Source organism: Neopelma chrysocephalum, unplaced genomic scaffold (genome assembly GCF_003984885.1).
Source record: "Neopelma chrysocephalum unplaced genomic scaffold, ASM398488v2 Primary Assembly neopelma1_323, whole genome shotgun sequence".
In the NCBI taxonomy this organism is placed as follows: Eukaryota; Metazoa; Chordata; class Aves; order Passeriformes; family Pipridae; genus Neopelma; species Neopelma chrysocephalum.
This window is the reverse complement of record NW_020897986.1, coordinates 678,424-699,173: the sequence shown is the minus strand read 5'-3', so window position 1 is coordinate 699,173 and position 20,750 is coordinate 678,424. Positions and strand designations below refer to the sequence as shown.

General features: G+C 35.6%; 1 protein-coding gene across 3 annotated transcripts in view; it reads left to right on the top strand.

Annotated features, from left to right (window-relative positions):
• KIF18A (kinesin family member 18A) overlaps positions 1-20,391 on the top strand; it is a 31,692-nt gene extending 11,301 nt beyond the window's left edge. For 2 of the 3 annotated variants that reach the window (XM_027705294.1, XM_027705295.1), the window contains exons 10-18: positions 2,658-2,820; positions 3,392-3,556; positions 3,984-4,105; positions 4,282-4,524; positions 9,262-9,266; positions 14,126-14,612; positions 15,117-15,221; positions 18,094-18,203; positions 19,869-20,391. In XM_027705294.1, the coding sequence (XP_027561095.1) occupies positions 2,658-2,820; positions 3,392-3,556; positions 3,984-4,105; positions 4,282-4,524; positions 9,262-9,266; positions 14,126-14,612; positions 15,117-15,221; positions 18,094-18,203; positions 19,869-20,017 (1,549 nt within the window). In that variant the 3' untranslated portion in view covers positions 20,018-20,391. The remainder of the gene's footprint in view (positions 1-2,657; positions 2,821-3,391; positions 3,557-3,983; positions 4,106-4,281; positions 4,525-9,261; positions 9,267-14,125; positions 14,613-15,116; positions 15,222-18,093; positions 18,204-19,868) is intronic. The other variant, XM_027705296.1, reaches the window with a different exon arrangement.
• The last annotated feature ends 359 nt before the right edge of the window (positions 20,392-20,750 follow it).

The following is a 20,750-nucleotide window of genomic DNA, read 5'->3' as shown; positions in this document are numbered from 1 at the left end:
GTTGATTCAGTTAACTTTTTTTAATTGGCCCTTTGAATGTGCTGGCTTTTAACCTGGGAAACCTGCTGAGGTGAAGTAAAAACCCATTCAAAAGCAAAATGTTCTCTAACTATGCTTCATTTTACTGGCATTCCAGGCGTTTCAATAAACCTTCTCATTCAGGTTATTTAAATTTAATTTTCGAAATAAGTGTGGGCTTCTAAGTCATGTTGATAGTTCTGACAGTTTCCCTGCATATTTTTGCACTGTATGTCTTTAAGATTGATTTAATTTCCTGTGATTTGCCCTTTATTTCATTCCTTGTGTGTGGGAAGAGTCAGTCAAGGGCGAGGTCTCTAAAATATCTTTTCAAAATGCTGGACATATTCTATGCCAAGATTAGTTGGTCAGGGAATGTTTGCATTTTAATGTTATGGCATATCCATAGAGCGACATGTAGACCTATCCCATTCCCTCTAGATATCAGAAATAAAGTGAATATCTCATTCTGTTCTTCCTCATGAATATCCTGTCAGGTTCATCCTACTGTTGGTGTGGGTGATGAGTTGATTTCTCCCACATTCACTTACAGGTTTTGAAGGTATTGTGCTGCCTTCTCCCTCTTGTTTGGGGCAGGGAAGAGAGTCTTATCCATGAGCTTGTATTTCGATCCAACTACCCATGGTTTTTGCTTCACTGTCATGTGAAAGAGACTCACTGAGTATTGCACTTGCTTCTTCAAACCCAGAAATCATTCCTTCTCCATCTGTCTGAAGCTTGGAGTCGTGTTGTCTGCCAGCCCTTCAAGTCTTAAGCCTGTTGAGGCAGACAGTGGATGCTGGCTTTGGAACTACAACCAGCAGGTCCATGAGCACTTTGAGACAAGGCAGTGTAGAGGGTTCATACCCTGCATATGCCTACAGGATATCTTTGTGATTTTTCAAGTGAAGAAGAGAGGCTAAAGCTAACTCCATAAGAATAGAATGTGCTTATTGAAAGAGTAAATCCAGCTCAAGGCAGGAGCTTTGCAAAGGCTTCTATACTTGATGCTATATTTGGGACACCAGTGGTTATAGGTACACATTTACTGGTAATAGTTCCTCATGAGGACTGCATAAGAATCAGGATGTGCACCCTCTCCTAAATTATGCCCAAGTTTTTACTGTGAGGGAAACAGAGAGAGGATTCACTTGGATTCACTTATTGCTGTGTTTCCCAGGCAGCTGGGAGGAACTGTGTTTCTATGGATACTATGGAGGGCAAAAATTCTGCAAGCAGTTGTGCAATAGATAGTATAGTAGTACAGATAGTAAAAGTGTAGGGTAAGAACTCTGATACACTGCAGCTGACTTGCATTATTGTAGGATCTTTTAGGTTGGAAAAGACCTCGAAGCTCATAAGAGTCCAGCCATTAACCTATGATGGCTCCTTACAGAAATAATACTTCTTTGTTTTAATATGCGTTTTTACCTAGATATGACAGCATTCTCTGGACACTTAAGGAAAACTGCTTTATTTTTAAAACTGTGGAGAAGAATTCTTTTCTTAATTCTGTTTCTTTTTAAAAGGAGAGTAATAAAACACCAGAATAAAGGGCTCAGTTACTCAAACTTTAGACTGTGAAATAGAATTGCTACTTCTGAAATACTGTCAAGAAGTCAGTTACATGGCAAGAATGTCTCTTCAACTTTCTCTGGCATTTTACCTGTGTTATTTTTTAGCATTTTTACAATACCTAATTTTATAATTTTTTTGTTTTCAATGCTAAACGCTGTAGCAACCTCAAATGTTGCACGTCTTTAGAACATTTGCATGTTAAACTGTGTCTTTATTCTTATGTAAAGTTCTCACAACATAGGATGTTATGAAATGCTTTGTGTACAAGTTGGTCATTATTGAGATATACTACAGTGTCTTTTGGGCTGTTCTGTACTGTTGCATTTTCAGTGCTCAGGAGTGAAGTGAACAAGTACCACCACTGAAACTTTTATGTTGCAACGTGGCAATGCTTCCAGTTTTTCTCCTTATCCTTGTTATTCTGATTTGTGTTGCAGAGTAGGGATAAACAGATAACTGGTTACTCAATAACTCCTTGAGTACCATCTACTAGTTTGGGTTTTCTCTGCTATTAGCCTGGTATGAGTTAAAACATGGTCCATGTTCTGGTTTTTGTTGTCCATTAGTGATTAAAATTGTACAACAACTTCAGGGAACGTGAGCAACTAAAGACTTTCTTGGGTTTCCTTTTTCAAGAGATAGCTGGCAGGTTTTTTGAAGACCTTTTTTGTCTATGGCAGCAGTGGTCTGATCTGTTTTAATAAATTGGTATAAAAAGTAGAGAACATAGCTATTTAGTGTCTTTGGGAGGTACAGATAAGACTTATGTGAGAAGTTTCAGGTGCTTTTCTTTTAAATCCCAGTGTCATCTTCATAAATACAGCAAGATTTATTTCAAGTGACCCCTTAAAAATTTCACATCTCGTTTTCAGTTCAAATACTTAAAACCCTTTCTGATATATTGTCACTTTATTTAGTGTTCATGTATAACAGACTTCGCTTATTTCCTCTTAAGTTCTTTATTTTATTAACTTGGAATTGAAATTTCTGCTTCTAAATGAGATGGCCATAAAAAGTGTTCAGTAAGTAATTAATTATTTATTCTTATCCTTTGGTTCTAGATACAAAGAAGTCCTTAAAAATGTGTTTGCAAACCGTGAGGAAATCAGAAAAGAATACCTCAACATGGAAAAGAAACTGAAAGAAAACACACTGAAGAAATATTACCATAATCAATGTCATGAACAAATTCGACTGATGTGCTCTGAAGAAAAAGTAGAAAAGGTGGGTTTTCTATAATGTAATGCAAGGTATCATCTCTTCATTTTGCTATATTCATGTGTATATTTTGCTTAAGTAATTATGCAATGAGTTAGTGCTTAAATATTTAATTAAAATGGGACACACTGATTATCACTTCTCTATGACTATTGCGTTAGTGACCTAATTTTTGAGGTATACAACAGAGTAGAGTTGTCCTCTGAATAAAAAGAGTACCCTTTCCCTTGTTAGGACTTAGGGTACTACCTCATTCATATCCAGTTTGCTGGGTTGGAGCCTTTTGGTTGCCAGATTTCAGCAAAACACGGGAAGAATTTGATCCTTGCAGATAGAGGATTTTCCTTTTGCTCAATATTTTATTCTTCATGGGGCTTTTTCTAGGACACATTCAGGAAAACAAAGCAGATAAAATTGCTTCTTCACTTTCATACTTGAAATTATTTGGTTTTGTGTTACATAAAAATAAGGAAAAGAAATCCTTTACATATAGAGAGAGAGGATTTAGTAAACATAATCTGAAGGTTTTCCCCTCAAATGCTAATTTCTTTTTTTTTTAATTCTTTTTTTTTTTCAGGCCACTTGCAAGCGGGATCAAAGGCTTGCAGTACTTAATATCCACTCTGTGCACATGCAGAAGAAAAAAGAAGAGGAGGTCAAACATTTTGAGGAAAATACCAAGTGGCTGCACCGTGTTGAAAATGAAATGCGTCTTCTGGGTCGAGATGGGTGTATTCCAAAGGTATAAAATGCCTTTCACTTTGTCAGGGTTGGGGATGGGGAGGAGAATTGGAAGAAGGGTAAAACCTATGAGTTAAGAACAGTTTAATAATTGAAATAAAGTGTGTGAGTACACAGAATAAAAGGCAAAGATACCTTTGGGCTTGCATAGCTAAGCATGTGCCTGTTGGATTCTTAATGCTGATTGCAGCACACCCACCACTGGTCAAAGGAATCTACAAAGCAATACTTATGCATGTGAATAAAAATCAAACAGTCCATACTTTTCTGCCATAAAACTTCCTTATCATAATACAGCTCCACTCCACATTTACTTTTCAATATTGGCTGAATTAATATTACTTTTTAGCTTAAACTTTAGTTTTTCCCTATCAGTTTGATGTGCAGTTGTTTGATTTTTTTGTTGTTTTCTTCCCAATTCCCCAAAGGAACTTCGTCAAGATCTGCAATATTGCCATTTAAACCTAGAAGTTCAGGACCTGAAAGCACAGATTAAGCACATGTTAGCTCTGGTGTCCCTTCAAGACCAGTATTATAAGCAAACAGAAAAGTAAGTATGGTTTCATGGCAGGTGTGATAAGACTTTATGTCCTGACACTTATAACTTCAGAAGACCTATTCAGAGAATTTAGTTTAAATTGAAACAGAAACAAGATTTATTTTTGTTTTCTGGGTAAGAACTGTGTTTACTTAAGCAAACTTGTGTTGCCTCTTGCTGTTTTACAGAGTACTAAATACTTTGCTGCCGGTTCTTCGCAAGCAACACCTGACTTTGAAAGAAGCTGGGTTGACAAATGATTTAACTGAGACTGAGTTTGGGGAGGTTGAGCAGCTTATTCGAAGACAAAAATCAGTAGCTTGGGCTGACCAAACTGAAGAAAAGGATCAAAATCAAAACCATGAAGTAGACATGTCAGCTATCTTTGCCTTCCCACAGCTCGTGAGCAGACCAAACACCCCGTGCCGTAAGTACATCATTAATTTGTTCTCTGTTGGAAATACTTCTAAATGTGTTCTGCAGAAGCCAGATGTCATCCATAAAGGCAGTGCATGCACACTTCTGCAAATATTGAAGCCAGATGTAAAACTGAGCCTCAGACCCACTTTCTATAAATCATACACCGTTCTTAATTGAACATAGAGAAGAAGTTAACTTTTTCAATGACTTTTTCAGTCACACTGCAACAGATGACTCCATCCTCTTCTTCTTGTAATGTACCCTATGTATCAATGCTTGTAGATCCTGTGAGTGCTATTAAGAATTCCATTTAAATCTTTCAGAATACGTTGATGGAAAAGGAATCATAGTGTCAGTCAGTTATAATTTATTGGACTGATTTGAAATGTTAAGCAAGTACTACAGCTTTGCACAATTTCTAGTGACAGCCTTGAGGGAGATGATATTTCGTATTAATTACAGGTTCACCTGGAATCAATTTAGTACAAAATTTTATAATATTTATTTTTCCAAGAATCAAAGGATATTCACCATTTCTACCATGGAATTGACTGTTTTGCTGTATCCTGATGGCCCCATTTTTCCTCTGTAACTCTATGTAGCTGGCTTTTCTTCTTTAGATGCGAAGTGAGTTGCCCTGGAGCATAGTCTGGGTGAAAAAAGGGATGAAAAGTCCTTATGCAAGGTGCTGTTCTGATGGATGACAAGCAAAATCTCAGCCTTTAGTGCAACTGCTGTGGGCCAATGCTTGTCTTGTGCTCTGGATAGACAGCACACAACACACTGGGACTTTCTCATCACAGCTGCTAATCCATAACACTGACAGACATCCATAAGTAACCAGGGAAAAACAGATAAATATTACTTCAGCTTTTCAAAAGCTGGTAGTCATGAAAGAGCATTGACCCCTGGAGAACTGTGAAACTAGTTCTCTCCTTTCTTTAGTTTTCTTCCTCTATACAGCTTGAGACTTTATTTTGTCAAAACCATTTATTGCCTCTGTTCTGATTAAGTGTATATGTGATTTTTGGCATGTGTTTGTGTCACTGTTGATGATGCCAGATAGTTGATACCCAGTGTCTCACTGCCTGCAATGTAAAGGTCAGATTGTGTTGAATGTCAGACTGTTCTAGAGTTTTTTGGGGTTTTTTGTGTGAGTGGCGTTTTCGGTTGATTTTTAGTTTGGATTGGGTTTTCTTTTTAGTGTGTGTTTATTTTTGTGTTTTCAGAAAGAAGGGAAAGAAAGTTTGCAGACTTGCATGCTTCCATTTCTTATCCTGCCCATGCTAGTCAGGGATTCATTCAGCAAGGTTGAAAGTTGTTATTTATTTTATATCATAGGCATATATTTTTACATACTGGCTTTTTTTGCTTTTAGAGGTACTTCTTTTTTTTTTTTGGCAGAATAGGTAGGGAGATGTACCCAAAGGCTAATCCAGAAGCTCTGTAATATCCTTTGTAACTAAGTATTGATTGTAGTGGTTCTGTTTTGTCATATGTGGGTTACCATTGTTGTGAATTTTAGTTCCTGATGCTTGATTAATCTACTTCTTTTCCACCTTTCTTGAAGTCCTGTGTTGCAAGAGGCCTGAACTGTTCTTACTGAAATTAACACTGAAATGACTATTTATTTAAATTTCACACCAACTGTTCAGATGTGAACATTTCACTTCATTAAAATCATTAGATATTATTTGAGGAGTTGTCTTGAAAACCTTATGTGGAGCTTTTCCAATTGTTCTCTCTTTCAAAATATTGTTGAACTGTATGTTCCCCTAAGTAAATGGGCACCATAGTTTTCAGTTAAGACGGACTTTCTTTGGCTGTAAATTGTGTATTTGCCTAAAGATGTCCATGCAAATCTTTTTTTGCTACTGTGGTGATTTTTTTGTGTGTCTTGTTCTTTGGAAAAGGAAATAGGAGAGGTTACTTTCACTCCTTTCCCTCTAATTAGATGCAGTATGTAACATGGCAGAAACAACTCCCCCAAAATTTTGTAACCCTTAAGGAAAGGTTACCTAAAATATTATTAGTGTTGACACAATTGTATCAATACATCTTGGGAGTTGTGGTGGAAAAAAGTAATCCACTTATCAGTGCTTTAAATTTTTTTCTGTTCAGCACAAGACAAATATAATTAAATAGCTCCTCTTCAATTGTGTGTTTGAATTCCCATTTAAAATACATTGAACAATTAAATGATATAGTCATGGAAATTAATTTCTTAAAAAAACCCCATAAATCAGAAAAATTACATTAGCATGGGGAAATACGAAGTAATACAAGGGCAGCATCCTGGTCAGAAATAGGAAGGATGTAGTAATTTCTCTTTTCCTTTAAAGATGAAATAAATTATTCAAGAATCCAATTCCTGCTTCCTAAAGTCATTTCAGAAGTATGCTTGGCAAATGTTAGCAAGAGCTGACCTAAGAACTTAATGAACAAATAAAAAGGAAGATTTATACATATCCCCTCGCACCTCTGGTGCATTGATATTTTATTATTTATAATTTGTTCAAGATATTGGGAAAGAAGTAGTGTTTTGCTCCAAGATTGTTAAAAAAAAAAAAAAGAAAGTAATCAAAAAACCACAGTGGTCATTATTCCTTGTATAAAAATCCATATTTCACATTTAACATATTTGCATGGACCTTCATCTTATCGGCAGGAAAGAGCAATACACTTCAATTTTTGTGACTTGGTTCTTATTTTTCACGGTCTAAGTTGAGAGCAGTAATTTTTTTAATAATCTCCCATTTAATATATGTTGCCTTGTGTTAGTGTCTTGAGGTTCCTTTTCTAAATAATTTGGGGAAGAGGGTACAAAAGTTAATTGGTGGCAATGTAATGTTTCATATGAAATGCAAGTTGAGCACCTAGATTGAGGAAGAGAGTGTCTACTAGTAACAAATGTGATGTTTTACTTTTGAACACATTTGAAAGACTATTTGTTTTTGAGGTAAAATCCCTCTGCAAAAATGTGTAGAAAATACTAAGCCTTACAAGGAAAATATTTGTTCCTCTTCACTGTAAGCTTATGAAATAAATAATTACATCTCTTTTGTTAAAGTTGATAGTATCTAGGGATATATGCAGTATATGTGCCTTATTCATAATTGGAAGTTCCAGTCACTGACAAACTACAAGTTCCTGTTTAGTTGCTGTGTGTTTAATTTGGTAGTGATTCAGGAAACCATCTGTATTTAAAGCCAGTGCTGAATTCTGGGTGTTGCAGAACATGGGGCAGGAATCATTGCAGGAACTTTTTTAATGACACTAAACCTTTGCCTGCAGCTCTTTGAGAGAAACATGACAATGTTCAAATGCAAATGAATTGTCACTGAGTGTTTTCAGATAAAAATTAAAATGCTTTAAGTCACATAAATAACTTTTGTGATTATAAGCACCACTTCCAAAAGGCCAAAGCTGCTAAATCATTTCTGCAGAGTAGGAAAAGCTGTGAAAACAGGGCCTTAACTTCTAATGTGTTCCTTTGGAATTAACTACATTGCACTAGTTGATTCTGAAGGAGAAAGTTAAACTAGTAGTTGCTGTGGAAAAAGAACCTAAAAAGAGTAAAAAGAAGGATAGCAAATGTAAAAGGTTTTTATTCTAGGTTTTGTTACGAGTCTTCAACAAAAATACGTACTTGAAATATATTCTAAATATTCTTACTTTATTGTATGAAGTGGTTTTGCTATTTTGAAACTCCTAATAGATAGAAGGATCTTAACAAGGTAATATCAAAGAATTTGAGCTGATTCACAGTAATGCCTAAATCTTTGTTTCTAATGAAGATTTCTTCGTTAGAAAGGGTCTCGTACATATTAAATAATATAAAGTCATAGTGGGGGAGGAAAAGATCAAGGTGCTCTCTGACCATCATTCAACATCTGTTTCTGTGTCCGAAATATCAAGATAGTCCATCCTTGTGCTTAAAAACTCTTGATTTCAAGTGAAAGCTAATTAAAGTTCATATTCTTTGCCAAAGCACATGACAGGAGTTGACCACCTCCTATCTTGTTTTTCCTTTAAACTTTAAAACCTTTAAACACCTTCTGTAAGATTCCGACCTTAATTATAAATTAGAATTATTTTTTTGTAGAGAAAATGTTAGTTTTCCAATGTCTTTTTTTTTACAAATACGTCAAAAGTTTAGATTAAACTTGTGTATGCTTCATGTAACCATAAATGTGCAATCTTATGAACAATTTAACTGTTTGTATCAAGGAAAACACAGGCTATGAAAACAGGTTCATTTAAAAATGTATTCAGGTGCCCATTCTTGAGTGTTTATTAATGGACAGCCATACAGTATTCAGAGTGTGGACTGATGGGTGGAGAGCTCTGACTGGTATTTGCAAGTATTTCTGTGAATGGGAAAGTTCTTGGCATTGTTTCAGGCATCCCATTTCCAGAAGCCTTACTGTACATTACCATTGAGAGAACGGAATTGATTTATAGGAAAGTAAAAAAAGAAAAGACGAGGCATCCATTGCCTCCCCTTGTCACAAAAGTAAAGTCAATTTTCTACTTGGTATGGCAGGAAAAATGGGGGTGTAATTGTACATGGTAAAAGACGTGATTAAAAGTTGGACAAGTGTGTGTCTTGTATATAGGAAAGAGAAGCATTTTTACATTGTGTTATATGACCTCTAAGTATTTTTTTCTCATGCTGAGTAAAATAGTCCCAGATCACTGGGACTCACAAGAATGCAGCCTGCATTTTAGCCTTTTCCAGTTCACAGCTCTTGTCTGTGAACCTGTGGTGAAATTGGTCATCACAGTGATGCTTTTGAGTATGAATATTAAATAATTGAAATGCATTGACCAGACCTCATTTGCAATTTGGAATTCCATGAGTCAGTTGTTAAAAGAATGAAAATGTATGATTAGTATTGTAATTGGATCAATCAGTGGTAGCCCAGAAATGTTTATTGAAATGAATACATTAATATTTGATTTCACTTTAGCAGAACAACCTGGTAGACTTAATTTAGCCCAGTTTCCAGACATAATCCCCTTATGCATGTTATTAGCATGAGTTCCAGAAGAAGAGAAGTCTTGGCCATTATTTTGTCCCTAATGTCAATTAGAACTAACTCAATTCATGAGTTGTTTTGTCATGAGCTCTGCTCACTTTTGCTGTGACTCATGTTTCACAGGTAGAGCGTTCTGCTTTTTGTATTAACGCACAGGGCTGTAGATATCTAATATTGCTGTGTTTCTTGTCTGATAAATCAGTACTTCTGAGCAGCCTTTTGGGGCAGATGATACGACAAACTAAGGGCCGAAACCACCTCATAGCTTTTGGTGGGGGTGATTGGTCAGTGGAAGATGGCTTTTACTTTTGGTTTCTGAGTAAACCTCTTAAGAAAAATTATATCTTAAAGAATTCTGACAATTATCTTATATAAACATCAGCCTGAAATTAAAGATCAGCAAATAATGCGATCTATTACCTAAAATATATTTGGTATAATGCTTAATTTTAAAGAGAAGCATTGTAGCTGAGAGCAGTAGCTAAGGAAATACAACTTCTAAATTTTTCTTTTAAGCAACTGCATCAAGTTAACTGCCCATGTTTTTTAAAGTATATGGTGATTCATTTTTGTGTGTGAAATAAAAAATAATATTACTGAATCATGATGATCATTATGATGCAAAAGATTGAACTGGCTGTAAAACTGTGAAGCAAATATAAACCATAAATGTAATTATTTATATTATGGAACAGGTTTGGAGATTTTCTTTAGAGTTGGAGCATGTTGTTCATCTATCAGTAGGAAAATAATGACAGCACTTAATGATTACCATTAGACATCCATTCAGGAACTATTTAGATTTGTTCTTTAAGGAAATACAAATAGCCCCACTTGGTCCACCACTGTATCATCTTCAGTACCACGTATTTAGCAATTTATGGGAGTAGTGCTTTTGTAGAAACTTCTGTTGTCTGAGCTCATTTTATTTAGGCTTCTCAATGGTAATTTTTGAAAGAACTTGCAAAAAAATTAGCAATTAGCTTCAGGATCTTGCTTCCTTCATAAGGCAGTAGTAGAAACACTGGCAATCCTTTATATTCAAAATATATGTTTTTCTAGCCTTATTTTTGTTTACCTTTAGATCATAACTGTTTGGAGCCGTATACTGTGTAACAACAAGTTAAAGAGGAATTGGAATTTTGGGGTTGTTTTTGTCACATCATATTTGGTTTATGTTGTTTAGTGAAACCAAGTTAAATATGAGGTTGCTGGTGATGTTTGTTTGCTTGTTTACTGTATTAGGAGCAACCTAATATTTTCCCAAAAAGCAATGGGAAGGGGCACTTCTTAAATATTTTATATGCTTTCCAAATTTTAATGACAAGAAAAGCTAGTTGTATTTTAACTTAGTTGTACAGTGAGTTTTATTCCAGAAATAAAATGGCTTTAAAAATGGGTGTTGGTTTTTAGGAACAACTTATATTTGCCCTATATAGAATTGCTGTAACTAGTTATTAATTTCCTTGTATTACAGTATGAAATGCTGTTCACTGTGATGCAATTCATCAAATTATTTATATCGGCAGTACTTTTCTGTTCTTTACGTATTTAGTTCATGATTTAAATGCTTGCATTTACAGTTAATTTAGAAATGCTTCCAATATTTAGGCCTGGAGAAGCTTCTAAGACTTGGCACTCCCACCGAAATGTTTCTCCATCAGACTTCCTTCTAGTAACTTTAGGACATTAGCAAAACCTCAGTGTCTTACAGTAAGCAAACTTTCTGAAACTGAAACCTCCCTGTCCTAATGTAACAACAGCCTAATAGAATTCTAACCATTATTTTTCCCGAAACACACATTCAGATGCATAGAAGCAGGAGGAAAACCTAATAAATGAATATTTTAAATGTATCCTGAGGCGTTTAATGGATAGTTATTTCGAACACTAGATTAGATGAAGCTTATTCTTGTATTTAAGAATATAAGCTGTCAAAAGTCTTTTAAAAAAAGGTTTTGGCTTCAATTTTTGGTTGTGATAACTAGAATTTTTTTTTTTTCAAAGATGTGTTAGTCTTTTACACTGAAAAACGTATTGTACTCATTAAAACAAAACTAAAAAGCAAGCACATTAATGAAGCATTAGCATTGTTGATAGTGTCAGAGAGCACATATTTTAAAATGTTCATAAATAAGTTTCTTGCTTGCTACTAACAAAGTCCTACCAAGTTTTGGAGAAATCTGTCTTCATCACAGTGGGCTGACATTATTTTAGGAAGAGGTAGAGATTTATTGGGAAACACACAGGCCCTGTTTTACTACCCTTTCCATTCCACTGCTCATGGAGAATATCCTGAATTAGCTTAGTGTTTAGATTACAATCAAGCTACTGTGTCCCAGCGACCTTCTGCATTTCCCCTGGTAAATGCTGACCAAGGATTAGACAAGGTATTAGAAAATAACGTATTTTGCATTTTATGAAAAAGGAATCTTGAACGTACATAAGGTGAATTGTACGTGGGCACGCACATACACAAATTCACAATTCAGTTATTTCATGTCAGGTCATCCTCTCAGGCCTGAGTCTTCCATGTTTGTGTTTCTTCAAAGTGAAAGCAGCGTAATAGAATTGTAATTGTTCGTGTAATTGTCCAGACGTCTTTTCTCATAAACAGTTTCTCTTAAATTAACCTGCCTTTCTTGCTTATGCACTGTTGGATGAGGTGTTACGTGTTTGTTGAACCATAGTGGTCTAAACATTGTTCATTCTGAAACTGAGCCCTTGAGTGAGGAATAAATGTTTGCTTTTTTTTTGGAATGGTGTTGTCATTGAATTAAGTTCTGGCAACGCAGAATGGATTTGTGACCTATATATTAGCATCTAATTTACTTACTTGTACACACTTTGATACTACCTGTTCCCTCCTCCTAGAACAGGTCTAGGTCTCGTTGTAGTCTTTAAATCCTTTGCTCTCTCCTTATAACTCTATTTTGTATCTTCTAATTGGGCATAATCTCATAGCTGGGTATGAGGAATCCATCCTATGGCGTGTCTGGTACCAAAGGGTGTAGGTGCTGGGATCATCCTTCATCACCTTTCCTTCAAAAAGGATCTTATTTGGGTCTTTTCCATAAGATATCTGATTTCTGAGGGTGCTTGGGGAATTGGCATTGTTAAAGCATCTTGGCAAATTGGGTTGCAACTGAGCAATGAGGTTAAAATTAAATGGGGGCTAAGAAGTGGTAAACAGAGAAAAGACTACAATCATTTAAGCCTTGTTTTCTGTAAGAAATCAAACTTGTGGAGGTAGAATAATGCAATACATACGTGTTTCTAATCAATCTTCCTCCTTTTCAAAGGACTTTTTTGGAACAGCTAAAATGCCCTAAGTGCTAACACATGAGAGAGAACTATAGAAGCATTCAGACTGAGGAGTTCAAAATAACTTTCTTACTCTGAGGCAAAAATAAAATGAAATTTTAGAAGAAATAAATATTTATCATCACTGTTCTAGGAATACCATAGCTAATTCCTGAGTAACTTGCAGCAATTTAAAAAGCAGGAGTTCTTTTTGCAGTTTAGTTGCTCACAGGCATGTAGTAGGCAATGCAGAAAGGAGAAGTATGAAGCTGTGGCTGCCAGCTGAAGTGGAGCCAATCCATAGGCATTTTAAGGATACTAGGCTTCATTTCTTAAATTTGCACTGGAAGTTAAATATAGAAGCACTTGGGGTTTTGACAACTCTCTCCTGCTCTTGATTTGTTTTTAAAAAAATTCCTTAATTTTTTGTTGTTAACTATGTAAGTCACCACTTTCCTAACTATATGAACAGTGGGCTGTGTCTTAAAATGACTCTCCTTTACTGAAAACTTGAATTAAAAAAGGCCATTTCTGTCTTATTTTGGACATTACCTTTACTACCACCTGCTTGAAAATAGAAATATTATAACGTTTCGAGAAAAACTACTTAAATCAAGATGAATGAGAATGGCCAGTTACTGCTACATTGCTTGCTTTATTTTTGAGGGCATGGGGAGGTGTTAAAGAGCTTTGCTCCACACAGTTGATGTATTAGGATGACAGAATCCAAGTAACTTCTCTGTTTTCCCTTTTCCAAAATCCTACATTCTCTTTTGCAATGTCAAAGAATTAAGTGGTTCTATGTCCTTCCTTTTGCAACAACCTCTCATTATTCTGCATGGTGCCTGCTGAGGGAAAAAATGGCTGTGATCAGGAGTCAGCTTAGATTACTCTGATTGTACCATCTTAAAATATGAGTTTTGTCATGATAACATGAGCATTTTCAACACTTTTACTATTCCATTCCCTCTTATCATGTGTCATATCTCCCTTGTGATTATTTGTATTATCTCTGGGGTTAACTACACCAACCTGTGCGTATTTATACTACTTTGAGTGTCACAGAACAAACACCATCTAGACCATGCTGCAATAGAAATAATTTCATTTATATGATCAAACTAGTATATAAATGAAATAGTGTTTGCAGTAATTTCAGCTGAGTTTTCTAATAACTTCTACCTCAGTAGGGAAGAGGAGGGAAAAAGCAAGATCTGAGCAGTAGTCATGGGTCGGTGTGGTAACCATTGTCACTTGTGTTTCACAGGTACCTCTTTTGGTACACCATCACAGGAAATGACTAAAAATACACCAAAAGTATTAGAATACACAGAGCCACCACAGAAAAGAACGAGGAGGAAGCTAATGGACTCTCCAGTAGCGGCTCAAAGTCCAGCTGCATCCAAGCCATCCAGCCTGCAGCACCTGGAGGATTCTCTCGCCAAGGAAGTCCACCCCATCGTGTACACCCCGGAATGCTGCCAAAAGCCAAAAGTACAGAGCTGCTGCACAGAGACTGTGGTAAAGAAGGCTCTGCACCTTGCAGGCCTCGAGGAGGTCAGTGCCCAAGGCACAGATACACCAGTGCAAAAGGCCAGTATTATGGACACTACACACGATGTGATCCCCGAGAGCAGTGAAGCCATCATGAACTCAACAATAATCCTCTACGAAGGTACAGACGAAACAACTGAAGTGCCCACGTACTCAGCCGTGAAGGAGTCACAGCCCTGCAGCAGTAGCATTGTGCAAAGGTATTTTCCTTGTATATAGGCAAGAAATATTACCAAATAGTTTAATCCTGGGTATCTTTACAGCTGGGTTTTTCCGTTTATGTCCGTTTTATTTGTAAGTGCAGCGTTTTGAAAATCAAACCCTCGGTTTTGACCAATATCCGATTCAATTCTGCCATGATTTGAAAACAGGGGTGTGTTAGTGACAACAGATGAAGTTGGAAGCTTATCCTGTTTTATAAGATAGGTACTGAAAAGAAATAGAGCGCTTTTGAAATGGGTTGTGGTGCTCCAGGCAAGCTGCTTCCTCTCAGCCTTATGTTTCTAGTCTGTAAAATGGACACTTAACCTCTCCACACTGAGAGATGCCATGCTTGTGTGCAGTCTGCAAAGCTGCCTCTAGTAATATCAATGAAATGAATTTCCACTTTTGGTTTCCAGCTCAGCATAATTTACAGTTAAGAACGAATTCACTTAACTTTGACTAAGAATGTGTTCTACAAAAGCATAATTCTTTTATTTCAGACTTGATTTCGCTTCCCTAAAAAACAAAAGTTCTGCATCAGCATTTGAGAAGCCCTCATATATGGCAATGACTTCTGCTGCTCAGAGAAAAAGGAAGGTATTAAGGTAAGATTAAACTAACTCTTCTATACAAAATGAGTTTGTATTCATTTGTGTTCTTACTTCAGTTTCAGTATGACATTTCAAATCCGAAAACATCTTCTACGAGTCATCTGAACGTGCATATGACATGTTCTGATTCAAAGACATTTGAATTCAATTCAATTTTCTTTATTTTTCCTGGCAAGTTCAGTACATTTTCTTTTTTTTTTTTTTTTTTTTAATCTTGATTTAGGAACTTCTGTTTTAATGGTGAAAAACTACTATGTCTTGTGTACCTGCTGCCTACTCAAAATAGAAAGATGACACATAATTCTGAAAAGAGAAAATCCATCATCAATTAAACATCTGATTTGTTTGAAAATGTTCTGCCTTTGCTGGAACACATTAGAAAATACCAAAAGGTCTTTATATGATCCAGCCATCATTGCACATTAAAACAAAATAAGCCTTTTTCTTTTTTTTTACTACATATAATATGTATGCAACACTTGGAAAGTATAAAGAATGAACCTTACTATCAATTTGCACTGTTATTGTACTTTAACAATGTGTGAAAAGAAAAAAAAATTATTACTGTATAGGAAATATTGATTCATGCAACAGAAAGCAGAGGAAAAAAAAAATATGTGACAATACTTATTTGGTCAGCTTTTTTTTTCCCCAATAATTAATTTTCAGTCTCAGATACTGTGGCTTCATTCTTGTGGTCTGCTCTAGGAAAACCTTCCATATCATCACATCTGTTTTATGACCCTGAAAGAGGCTTGTTAGTAGGAACAGCAGAAAAGCTGAGACTGAATAGACACTCAGTAGAATTGTATTTTTTTTTGTGGGTTTTCTGTTTGGTTGTTTTGTGGGTTTTTTAATTTATTTGAAACCTGATTAGCTATAAGGTCAATACTGACGAGACAGCTTTTTGCTTTTTGAATTTTTTTTTTCCTATTTTTTATTTCCAAAAGCAAAAATTGACACAACCTTTTTTTTAAAATCATGTTATGAGTTGCCAGACAGTGAGTGGAGCTACCACCACGTGGGTCTTCTGAAGAATATTTCAGGACTGTAGGAACAAGGTCACAGGATGTGGAAGGAACTTAAGTACCTTTTTTTCAAATTATCATCTTTGAGACAGAGAATCTTCCTAGAAGATCACAAATCCACCTGGTCCAGTTTCATGTTGCTGTTCTAATTGTTATCAAATACTGTCCTAAGCTGTTTTGCTTGGATGAGAAATAAACTGTATTGCTCTAGAATGAGAAAAGAGGCACTGCTCATACTTCCTATTTTTCAAATAGCTGATCATGAATTTAGCAGAATAAATCACGTGCTCTCTGAAACCAAGCTAGTTTTTTCTAGATTCTTTTAGGGAGAGGTATTGGAACTTTTGGAGCCTGATTTCTCTAGTCCTAAGGTAAAAGTTCCAAGACAAACTTTTGGACTACTCTTTCTGTAATAACTATGTAATGATTTCAAGACATACTGATGCTTATTTCTTCCCAGAAGACTAGTTCTTTCTGCTCATCTTGTTTCTTTTGTGTCTCAAGCACGTATTTCCCAGTTCTGAAGTTAGAATACCACTACAGGAAAATCCCACAACTTTTTATTCCTTTTATAGGGATTATTTCTTCTGCCTCAGACTGTAAATTGTCTGTAAACCAAAATTATTTATGGTTTTGTCTAGCGGTTGGTGATGAAGCAAAGGAATGAAAACTTATTTGTGAAGGAGGGAAGGAATATGCTCTTATTTTTCAGATAGAGCCTCCTTTCTCCTCCTTTCTGTTCTTTACTTTTTCCCCATTTTCTCTCCAATGCTGTCCCTGTTTGAAGTGGTTCATGAAGTGGTTCACTCATTCAGCTCCTACTCACATTAGAATAAAAATGTAAATTTCAGACATTGTCTAACTTAGAAATATAATTTCAAACAGTCATATTTTGAGGATAATGGATAAGAAACAAGTCAGTCATAATAGAGACTACTTTACCAAATAACATTAAATCCTTATTGGCATAAGTTGTCTTCAAGAAGTAAGCATGAATAGATTTTTAGGACTGGCACAAGGCAAATCTTAGTCTTTGCTGCTTGCTGTATATTTTCATTTAGGCAGGAAATTATTATTAAGAAAGTTAGTGTAACTTAGGGGACTATAAGTGGTAATAATACAATATTTATTATGGGAATGGGAAAAGCATAGAAACTTGGGACGTAAATACAATTAGCTTGTTTATGAGGCTGTCTTGCAGAGTGGAACTGAGGAAGTTAGTGAAGGCAATTGCAAAAGGGTGAGATCAGATAGGTTCATAATTTTCACTGTAGGCCTTAAGTCCATCACATGAAAGGCTTTAAAATATAGAGGTTTTGTCTTAATGAATTTGAAGCTATAACAGCTTTCTTGCAGCTTAGCTAAAAAGTATTGTCTGCCATGAAGCCACCCCCTCCAACTGTGTTGGAGGCTGTAGAAAAATTATTGTATCAATAAAAAAATGTGATTTGTTCCATAAACACAGCTTGATCATTTCAAGGATTTTGTAACACGCCTGAAGATTATTTCTCACTATAATTTGTGTGATGACCACCAAACTGGTTTCTGTGCTTTCCAAAAAAACCTGTGGCATATTGTTCTGCATTTTAACATTTAAGTGGCAACGTTTGTTTCAAACTGTGAAAGTAGGAACTTTCTTGTAAATTTTTAAAAAGGAAAAAGGGGAATAACATCCCTGGATATGCACCGTAAATTAGTTTCTTCTTTGCATTCTGTTACGATTCTACGAATGCCGGATAATATCATTTAAAGTGTTTCTGCATAGCGAGGCCTGAACTGCTGTAATGCAGCTTAATGACTGTACTGAAAGCAAAACTCTTTGCTGGCTCCTTTTCCAGTTCCACATCCAACACTGTGTCGGGCAACCTGCAGGACCCCGTGGCTGCCAAACGCTTCCGCCAGGACGTGCTGCTGGGCCAGGCAGCTCTGCGAGTGCCCCGAGGCTCTGGTAGGTGGCAAAACTTGTGTGAGGCTGCACTGGCAGCTCTTTGTGGGTAGGAGGTGCAAAATCAAGGTGGCTGCTCAAGGTTTTGTTAATTCAGTGATAGCATCTGTCACTGTGTTAGCACACCGAGCCATTGGTTTGAAGGGTATATCCATTAAAAACAAACATCTCAGTGTCTGACCCGGTTATCTAGTTGATATCTGATCAAAATTCAATATTACTACGAGGTTGTTGGGAAAACCAAACCTAAAATTGTTTGCATACTTGTTGAGAAATTTGGTGAACTTTATTACCAATTTTGTCTTTGCACGAGTGTGGTTTATCAAGAAGTAAAATCCTCTAATAATTACCATACCTGTTTTCAATTGCTTGCTTTGTTTCATGGCACCACACTGGTTTGTTTTAACAGATACAGGTTTTTTCAGAGATCTATTGCTTAAAATTTGGGGCTATTTTGGGCAAAAACAATAACTGAGGAAAAAAAATTATTTTAAAGTAATATATAGGAATTATTTTGCTTGTAATATATTGCTGATAAAAACACTGGCAGGTTGTATTCTGTGGAAGTCTGCTGCAATTACATGGCTTCTCTCTGAGAGAACTGTAACACAATGAGTTACAAAAACTTTTTTCATATAATGTTCACAAATGTCTTTTGTTCAAAATTTTAGAAAAACCTCTGCCTTTCCTAGTGCATGGCACTAAGTTGCTTGGAACCTGCAGCAGATTTTAATGCACTAAATCCTTACAATTTTCCTTTCCTCTCTACCTGGTTGACTCCTTTTCCTCTCTATCTGCAGAATTACAACTTAATGATCTTATTGGGCTGTTAAGAGGAGATCCAAGACAGTTTAAAGTTGCTGTTCTTATGGAATAGTTCAATTGTGTGGCTTTTCCCAGTAGCACAGGCAATACACTGGTTTTTACAGCACACACACGTTTTTAAATAAAAACTGATGTGAGGGAGCAAGTATATATGAAAATGTGTTATTCTGCATCCATGAGAGATCTTGAGGTTGTATTACAGTAAACTTTCTAGAAACTGAAAATCTGAGTCTAAACTTTGCCTAACAAATAGTTATTATTTGGCAAGGTGCATACACAGTTACATCATTATCAATATCTACTACTAAAGACTGGATTATGAAGTTACCAAAGTCAATCACTACTCAGGAATTAAGAAACCACAATCTGAAATAGGGAATAGATTTTTGATTCTTCAAAGTTTAACTGAACATAAAGTACCACTTATTTTCAAAAGAGAAGAATAAACCATAACCAAATCCCCGAGAGGAAGAGCTGTTTTCAGGTTAAATAGGCAAAACTTCCTCTAATGACAGTGTTCATTTTTCAATACTATTCTATAATAGTAAGGATTAATAACATTTTTGCATACTTCTACATCTTTGTGTAGACCACTGTGCCTTTTTAAGAGCATCTCATGTCAATTGAGGATCTAATCATTGGACTTTTTAAGCAATTAACACAGTGGATTACTGAGCTGAGAGTGATTGATTAAATTTTTGTGTATCAAAATTAGGCTTTCAATAAGGGCAAGAAATATGTGTAAAAATTCTTAGACATATTCTGAAAAGGAGGTCCAGGTTGGCCAAATTCTACTTATGTTTATTGTCTCCCTATTTCTAATAACATTTCTTTTCTCCCTAGAAATGAAAATGAAGAACAGGAAGCAAGAACAGGATATGCCAAGAAACTTCTTTAAAAGCCTTTCTCAAGGAAATGTCACATTGGGCCTCAAATCAAGGACATCAAAAGATCTTTTACTTCAGGTTTCCAAGAAGAAAAATAGGATTTAGTTCTAAATTCTTCTACATTTCAAGCAGGACTGATGGATGGATAGCAAGTGAGAAGAGGGTGACTTTAGTTTTCCTCTTGTAAATAATTGAGAGGTTTTTCAATGCACACATTAGAAAACTTGGTTTGACCCCCTAAATTATTTTCATTGGAGCTTCCTTATGTTAAAATTGTTTTTCATTTGGAAGCAAATAACAGATGTTAATATTAGAACACATTCATGCTCAGCACTAAGATGCTAGTTTATCTTTTAGATTTTTAGCATCTATTGATGATAACATGTGTAGTGCCAAGAGACAGAAAAATATTTACAAAAAATTAATTTTTTTTGTCTTTCTGGTTTTTAGTCTGTTACTTCGTTGTAAATGTTTCTGTTCTGTTTTTTCAATTTAATTCAGCTGTAAATAGGTATTTTAATTACTTCAAATAAATTTTTACATTCATTAAGAGCAGTATAATGTGAATTGTGTTTCTAACAAAAATGTACTTTTTTGCCTCTTCTCTTATGAAAAATGTCTAATTTTGATGAGTACTGTTACATTATAAACTACATGTATTTGTATCTTCTAGTAAATTATTAATATTCAGAAACAGAGTACAAGTTAAAAATACCAAACGAGATGAGAGGAATTGAATCCTCCTATGTGCATTTTAAAGGGATATAGGTGATATAGTTGTGGTGAACATGGGATCATACTGGTAGCATAATGAGAACTGAGAAAATATTGTCTCTGG